This window comes from Lucilia sericata, unplaced genomic scaffold (assembly GCF_015586225.1).
Source record: "Lucilia sericata isolate MDLA Ls3-8-SP2 unplaced genomic scaffold, ASM1558622v1 Contig009143F_arrow, whole genome shotgun sequence".
Classification (NCBI taxonomy): domain Eukaryota; kingdom Metazoa; phylum Arthropoda; class Insecta; order Diptera; family Calliphoridae; genus Lucilia; species Lucilia sericata.
In genome coordinates this window covers 1-8830 of record NW_023998207.1, presented here as the reverse complement: position 1 = coordinate 8830, position 8830 = coordinate 1, and the positions used below count along the sequence as shown (strand labels likewise).

The following is an 8830-nucleotide window of genomic DNA, read 5'->3' as shown; positions in this document are numbered from 1 at the left end:
CATGATGGAACCAATAGATGAAGCTCAAAGAAAAAAACACTTTTTGAACAGTCGGACAGTGTATGCATAATAGACTTCTCTTGTTGGTATTTTGATTCAGGAGGTGATTCAGAAAAAAAGGTTGCAAGGCCCAGAATTCGAGGTGTTACTGCGAATTGATGTCGAAATACCTTGAACAACATTTATGTCCGAAATGGAGTTTGAACGCTAAAAAGGAATCAAATTTTGCCCCCCATCAGGGTGAGAAATTAATCCATTACCATTATCGTAAAGAGAGAGAGAGATCTTTAAGATCTGTTAATCAGTCGAATTGAGATTAAACTAAATATCTATGACGCTAAAGTAATCGTGTGTATTTAAAGGTTCCCAAAGTGGTCCAATCTATTATGAGCTGCTGAAATTTGGCCAGGCCACCACAGGGAGACTACACCGAATGCAAATGATTCGTTAGAAGAGAGAATTGAACAAAAATGGCCAGATATGAAATAGAAAAATTTCATTACGACAACGATCGGCCATATGTTGAAATTCTTATTAAAGACTATTAAGGAAGTAGTGGCAGGGAAGGTTTTAGGTGGCCAGATATGAAACAGTAATATTTCACCATGACAACGTTCGGTCATATGTTGAAATTCCTATTAAAAACTATTAAGGAAGAAGTAGTAGGGAAGATTTTAAGTTATACACCCTTTGGTCATTTCAAATTCAGTCTAACTACGTTTGTATGATGGGCAATGCAATCACAATCATTATAGTGCCTATAATAGCAACATAAATCTTTGTTCATGGTTCAAAATGTATAAAAAGGATTTGGTTTCTAACGCTTTTCACCTTACTAGTGAACTATAGAATAGATCTCTGGCTGTATAATGTATGGTTTAACTTTTTGACTCATACCTACGGCTTCCTTGAAAGAATTGGTTTTCACTGGTTTTCCTAATGGAAAAGGTAAGTCAGAAATGACAACAAAGTATTTGTCTTTCATTGGTAACTCCAAAATTGTACCATCTAATAGAAGTGATCGAAATTCTGGCCTACTTGGAATAATTTGATTTGTGTTCTATCCAGACTACCTATCATACGTAGAACCACGGATACCGGCAACCAGCTGGGGAAAGGTTATCTTGTACCGGTTACTGGGAATGTCCCTTCATGGCTCCCTTCATGATGTGTACCTAAGTTCGGTGCTGTTGCCGAAAAAGACAACAGTTACCCCTGGTGATGCGGTATCTATGCGGTATCTTATATAAATGACACTATTAAATTTCTCTTCCTTGTCTGGTTATGTTCAGGTTTTACTCTGTTCATACCACTCTTAGCACAGTTCTCTGTGAGTAAGAACTTGTCTTTGGATTACTTGATGGATTCGTATTAAAGTCAACCGATTATGGCTCTACTGTCTATGCGTAGATTTAAACAAAAGTGATGTTTTTGCATCTTGGATGTTAAGCGACGGGGCAGCAATGGTTAAAGATTAGTTAGCTCAAATACTTGAGCACAGTGATTGTTCATAGACCTGCGGAACCATGTAGAAAAGTTACCACCTTCATATTCATTGCAAGCCACACAAAGGAGCGATAGTGAGTCGTCTCATTGATTAAAAAAGTACCACCGTGAAATATGAGGTCGAGTGGTTTAGGTGTTTACCTAAAGTATGTTAAAACTACAATATAAATTTTAATACTTTTACCAACTTAAACCTAATCTTATTGATCTCTAGCTAAAATTTATCACAGTCTGCTAGAGATTAAACAATAAAACAAAACTAAAACATTAAACAAATCTTAAACCAAAACTCTTTCGTTCATCTTATCCAAATGAAAACCGGAACATTATTATATAACAATAATGAAAAGTTTCCGAATGTAAATATCAATTTATCAGATTTTTACCACGAAAACGTGATAAAATTTTAGTAAAACTTAAAAACATTGCAGAAAATTCTCTGCGAAATCAACAACCTACAACAATCAATATGATTTTGATGTATAAAGACATAATTAAAGCAAATGTTTTCTTCAAAACAACACGACAAAGCCACATACCAAGATCATCAGCAAAAAAAAAAAAAAAGATCAGCAGAGTGACAAAAACCGAAAATGTGGCAAAAATGTAAAATTTTAATTTATTTTATAACGATCGTTGTGAGTGCAAACAGCGCTTCTATTGAAAAGATACAACAAGAGAATATAGAAATATTAACGGAGAGTTTTGCACAAGGATGGAAGGCGTTCTGTGAGTTTTTGGAGAACATCATCAAGAATCGGAATTATACAATAAAGTTTTTCATTGAATTTTTTAGGTGAGGCCCCTGTGGATGAGGGTGTTATGTCTTTGTTTGATGGCATTAATCCCAGTGATACTACCATACATGTCTTGACCTTAAATAATCAAAGTGTAGAGTTACCCATACGTTCCTTATCGGAGTTAAGGGATTTCGATATAAATCCCAAGCGCAAGACTTTGCTTTATATTAATGGTTTCTATACCGCCGACAGTTACTTTAGCATACAATCTCATCTACATATGCTGCAGTCCAGAAGGCGGGAACTCAATGTTATTATTGTAAACTTTGCCAAGGATATTCAACAGTTGTACTATGCCCTCCGACATCATCTTACCTTGCAGGGTTATTTTGTTTCTAAAATCCTAGAAGTTTTAACTGAGAATGGTATTGATCCTAAAGATATAACTGTGGCGGGACATTCAGTGGGCGCCAATGTGGCTGCTTTGGGCATCTCCACTTATTCCGAGGAATATTTCAATAACTACAAGCAGATTTCCATTATAGGCCAACTTATAGCTATAGATCCTTGTTCGTATATCTGTGGCTCCAGTGATTTATATGTTCGTCGCAATATTTCCTCCCGGGTGGTGGTAATTCATGGTGAAGGTAATGTTTTTGGTGTACGCAGTCCTATGGGTTCCATAGATATTTATCCCAATGGTATTGGCTACTTTCCCAAGAGACGTTTACAGCCGGGTTGTAATAGTTCTGTATGCAGTCACATGTATCCTTTCCTATTATTTATGGAGGCATTGGTTGAGGAAGTGAGTATCCCGGCGGTGAAATGTGAAAGTTGGTTACAGTTTAGAGAACAAAATTGTGATTATACTAATACAGTGGAATTTGGTATAACATATCCGGAAATGGCTAAAGGTTTATACTTTTGTGTAACCCAACCTTCTCCACCGTTTACGTTAAAGGAGCAGGGGTTGAAGTATATTAGCAGGATTAAGAGAAAGTGAAGCGATTTCTTTATATAGTTAAATACCATTTGCTCAATATCTGGACAATTAGCAAGAATAATGATCAAATGTTGAGAAAACGGAACTTATTGCCTTTTTTATAAAAGAAACTAAAAAATTATCGAAGTTTATAAACTATGGAAGAAAAAAAGTTTTATAAACCTTTGATAAGTGTTTAGGAATGAGATCCAAAAGGAATTTTTGTTTTATAGAAAAAAATCTTTAGTATAATATTTATAATAAAATTTATTTATGACGTTTAAAATTTATTTTATTTTGATGCTAAGCTGATAAATATAGTCGATATTTCAGTTTCAGATCCTTTGATGGAAATTCAGAGTGATCTATGGGATCTCTTTACCTGCATCCATATTTTTAATATCTGAGGATAATCTTAACATCCGCAATTCTTTAAATCCGTAAGATTTTCTATGCAAAGTTTAGAAAGACTTTAAATCCACAAAATAATATCTAAGAGGAGGATTTTTTACTGAATGTCTGGAAAATGTTCTACAGAAAGTATTCCCTAAAATAACACTAATCAGTTACATCATATGTTATCCACCAAACATCAATATTTTATATAAAAACTTTTAGTTTTCAGAAAATTTTGTCTCTGGTGAATATGTCTAGACTTCTTTTGTGGGTTCTAGATGTTGCAGTTCTATGCTAATATGATCTCTATGATATATTAAATTTGGATAGATCTATGTGATCCTTAATATTTGAAATTTCTTAATTTAAAATTTTAAAAGAGGTTCTGTATATAAGCTGAATCTCGAAGATCATTCATTACATATCTTAACATTTGGGGAATAATATGTGGAAAGAACACTCGAAGCATTAGTAAATGTCTTAAGATCCGGAAGATAATCCATAAAAACTCTTAGTATCCGAAAGAAGTTCTACAGAAAAAGTCTTTTGATTTTAAAGACGTTCTATGGAAATTATAAACCTTCATAAGATTTTCTATAGATTCTAGTGACTATAGAAACTATAGGTATTCTAGAGATTTTTTACAGCAACTCTAAATATCCTAATGATTTTCTATGAAAACTCTAGATACCCGCAAGATTCGGTTGATCCTTAGGATTTTCTTGGAAACTGTAGATATCGAAAAGATTTTTGAAGGAAGACATTCAAAAAAACTTTCTATAGAAACTATAGAAATCTGATCGAGTTTCTATAGGACTTCTTGACATCCATAAGATCAAAAGAAACTCTAGACAACCTTTCAATAAATTTTCTATGAAATCTCAAGATATCCCCAGGAATTTTCATAGAATCCGAAGGTATTCTTAAGGTTTTTAATAAAAGTTCCAGTAATTCGCGAGATTTTTCCATATATTTTGTTTAAAAGAAGATTTTTAAGGATTTATTTGAATATCCGAAAGATGTTCTAGGTAAGGATTGATTTTCAATAGAAACTGACTAAAACTTAAGGCATCCGAGACTCAAGACATCCACGAAATTTTCTATGAAAGACATCCCAATATTTTCTTTAGTAAACTTTAGACATCTGATCGAGTTTCTATAGAATCTACTCACATCCATATGATCATAAGAAACTCTCGACATTCATTCCATAGATTTTCTATAAAAACTCAAGACAACCCCAAGATATTGCATCGAAACCCCAGACATTCTTAAGATTTTTAAAGAGTTTATATAGTAGCTCCTGATATCTAAAAAATTTTCATCAGAAACTATGATGTTCTAGATATCCGAAGGATTGACATTGACATGCACAAGATTTTCTATGGAAATTTCAGACATTCTCTATGATATTCGAAGGAAACTCGAATTCGTTTAAAATACAGTCATCCGAAGGATTTTCTATAGACACTTTAGACATCCGCCAGATTTTCTATATTATCTCCAAACATCCAAAAAATTTTCAATGAAACTCATTCTATAGATTTTCCATGAAAACTCAAGACATTTCCAAAATTATCCATTGAAAGCCCAGACATTCTTTAGATTTTTAACTAAAGCTTCAGTTATTCGAAAGATTCTCTAAATATAGATTGATTTTTTATAGTACTTCCTAATATCTGAAAGATTTTGAGCAGAAACTATGAAAACTCAAGCTATCCGTAAGATTTTATGACATCTACAAGATTTTATATGAAAATTTCATACATTCGGATGTCTGAAATTCAATGTAAATTGAAGGGAACTCGATTTCTTTAAAAACACTATTATAGGCCAACTTATAGCTATAGATCCTTGCTCGTATATCTGTGGCTCCAGTGATTTATATGTTCGTCGCAATATTTCTTCCCGGGTGGTGGTAATACATGGTGAAGGTAATGTTTTTGGTGTACGCAGTCCCATGGGTTCCATAGATATATATCCCAATGGTATTGGCTACTTTCCCAAGAGATGTTTACAGCCGGGTTGTTATAGTTCTGTAAGCATTGGTTGAGGAAGTAAGTATCCCGGCGGTGAAATGTGAAAGTTGGTTACAGTTTAGAGAACAAAATTGTGATTAAAAACTCCAGACATCTGAGAGAGTTTCGATGGAAACTCCAGATACACAAAAGAATTGCTTAGGATCTATAGACATCCAATAGATTTTCTATATAAACTTCAGACACTCGGTTGTCTAAAGAAACTTTAAATGGTTATTCGATAAATTTTCTATGAAAACTTAAGACATCTGTAAGATCTATCATCGAAACTCTAGACATCCGTAAGATTTTTTAATGAAAACTTTAGTTTATCGAAAGTTTCTTTAGATGCGGAACTCAAGAATTCGAAAGAATTTCTTAAGAATATCCGGACATTCGAAAGCTTTTCGATAGAAGCTTTCTAAACATTACTGGAAAGGTTCAAGGTCTATCAAGATGTCTAAGATGTGAGATGTATTTGTAAGATATACCATCTAAAATCGTAACATTGCTATAACTTGAAGAATAATTTCATTGTATTTATGATTTTTACATAAGTGCTAATTTTTATTTAATTTTTTTATATTATTTTTTTTAGTGCATAGTCTTGAAAATTAATTTATATTTTTAAATACAATACTTTAACATTACATGCAATTAAATTGTTGTAATCGATTTATATATTAAAATGCTATTTTTATAAAGAAAATTTAGCTAATGAAACCAATTAAACCGAGTCCGAAATTAATACTAGTTAATATTCGAATTAACGGCAATTGTTTCAAAACAATTTGCTAATGAGGTAGTAACGGTTGAGTTATAGTACAGTACCATTTACTAAACACGACAATTTTCTAATAAAAAAACTTTTTTCAAAAAATTTTTTCTTTCGTAAAATAATGAAATAATGAAAACCAAATTAAATGTGTTTTAAAGAAAATCATAAAATTTATTTTTATATATTTTTTTTTTTTAATTTAAAAATTTCTTAAAACTGCAAAAACAGTTAAAAGAAAAAAAAATAATACAGATAAAAACTTAAAAAAAAAATTAAAATTATAAATAATAATAAAAATTTAAAACTTAAAAATATTTTTATATTCCATAAAGAACATTTACATACACACATAAAACTTAATCTTTGAGTTGTATTTTGTGTTACGGTTTTTTTCTAATTTACTAGGAGGGTTTTGTGATTAACTTAGAATTTAAGACCAGCTTGTACTTCAGCCATAATATTGGCGGATTTTTGCAATTGATCAATTTCAGTTTGGGTCAAAATTGCTTGACAACATGGGTAACACCGTTGGCATTCAAAGCACAGGGTAGAGAAAGGAAGACATCCTTGTCGATGCCATGTTCACCCTAGAAATGAAGAAAAATATAACATTAATAAATGGAGTTTAAAGGCAACATTTCGACTAACTCACCATAACTGAGGTGGATACAGCAACAATGGCGCTAGTATTTCTCAAGATAGCCGAGGTCAAAGCAGCAGTACTGAGACCAATAGCCCAGGAAGTGTAACCCTTTAGCTTAATGACTTCATAGGCCGAGTCTACAACTTGCTTGTGTACCTCATTCCATTTCTCAGGATCTTCGCTGGAGCCAATGTTGGGGTTCAATTCACGCAAACGAACACCAGCAATGTTAACACCAGACCATACTGGTACAGAACTGTCACCGTGTTCACCAATAATCCAGCCGTGGCAAGAGGTGGGGGCAACACCCAAACGTTGAGACATCAAGAAACGGAAACGAGAAGAATCCAAATTGGTACCACTGCCAATAACACGGTTCTTGGGCAAACCAGACAATTTCCAGGCAACATAGGTCATGATATCAACAGGATTGGAGACCATCAACAAAATGGTATCGGGACTGTTTTCAACCAATTTAGGAATGATGTGCTTCAAGATGTCAGTGTTACGTTGTACCAACGACAAACGAGATTCGCCCTCCTTTTGTCTAACGCCAGCGGTGACAATGCACAATCTGGAGTTGGCCGAATCAGCATAATCGGTACTGGCAGTAATTTTGGGATTCTTCAAGAAGTTGGAACCGTGTTGCAAAATCCATCATTTCACCCATCAACTTGATCTTTGCAGACGTCCATGAGGCAAATTTCACTGGAGATATTTTGGGCCAAAATACTGAAAGCGCAAGCCATACCGACTTGACCGATACCAACAATGGTTACCTTGTTGCCACCGGAGGCAAGGACTTCGGCAACTTGGTTCATGAGATTTTCCTTAACGGTGGCCATCTATAGAAAGGAAAAATTTAAAATGAAACAATTTTGTAAATTGAATATAATTTTAAGTTTTTAGGGGAAAACAAGACATCCCGTAAGATAACCTTATTCTAGTTCCTAGTTTCAGTTCTAGTTCGGTTTGTAGTTCAGTTCTAGTTCAGTAGTTGAGTTCTAATCAGTTCTAGTCATTCTGTAGTTCTAGTCAGTCTAGTCAGTTTCTAGTTCAGTGCTAGTTCAGTGCTAGTCAGTGTAGTCAGTTCAGTTCAGTCTAGTTCAGTGGTCTAGGTTCAGTCTAGTTCAGTTCTAGTTCAGTTCTAGTTCAGTTCTAGTGCAGTTTCTAGTTCAGTGCTAGTTCAGTTCTAGTTTCAGTTCTAGTTCCAGTCTAGTTCAGTTCTAGTTCAGTTCTCTAGTTCAGTTCTAGTTCAGTTCTAGTTCAGTTCTAGTTCAGTTCTAGTTCAGTTCTAGTTCAGTTCTAGTTCAGTTCTAGTTCAGTTCTAGTTCAGTTCTAGTTCAGTTCTAGTTCAGTTCTAGTTCAGTTCTAGTTCAGTTCTAGTTCAGTTCTAGTTCAGTTCTAGTTCAGTTCTAGTTCAGTTCTAGTTCAGTTCTAGTTCAGTTCTAGTTCAGTTCTAGTTCAGTTCTAGTTCAGTTCTAGTTCAGTTCTAGTTCAGTTCTAGTTCAGTTCTAGTTCAGTTCTAGTTCAGTTCTAGTTCAGTTCTAGTGTTCTAGTTCAGTTCTAGTTCAGTTCTAGTTCAGTTCTAGTTCAGTTCTAGTTCAGTTCTAGTTCAGTTCTAGTTCAGTTCTAGTTCAGTTCTAGTTCAGTTCTAGTTCAGTTCTAGTTCAGTTCTAGTTCAGTTCTAGTTCAGTTCTAGTTCAGTTCTAGTTCAGTTCTAGTTCAGTTCTAGTTCAGTTCTAGTTCAGTTCTAGTTCAGTTCTA

General features: G+C 33.8%; 2 protein-coding genes across 2 annotated transcripts; one reads left to right on the top strand and one right to left on the bottom strand.

Moving 5' to 3' along the window:
* Nucleotides 1–2099: 2099 nt before the first annotated feature.
* LOC119615856 (lipase member I-like) lies at nucleotides 2100–3249 on the top strand. The gene is made up of 2 exons (XM_037971841.1): nucleotides 2100–2235; nucleotides 2303–3249. The coding sequence occupies exons 1-2, from the start codon at nucleotides 2100–2102 to the stop codon at nucleotides 3247–3249; spliced, it is 1083 nt and encodes a 360-aa protein (XP_037827769.1).
* A 3558-nt stretch (nucleotides 3250–6807) lies between these two features.
* On the bottom strand, nucleotides 6808–7908 carry LOC119615855 (L-lactate dehydrogenase-like). The gene is given in 5 exon segments (XM_037971840.1): nucleotides 6808–6923; nucleotides 6926–7007; nucleotides 7073–7714; nucleotides 7716–7739; nucleotides 7741–7908. Coding segments are annotated over 5 exon segments (996 nt in total). The 3' UTR covers nucleotides 6808–6843.
* Between the last annotated feature and the right edge of the window lie 922 nt (nucleotides 7909–8830).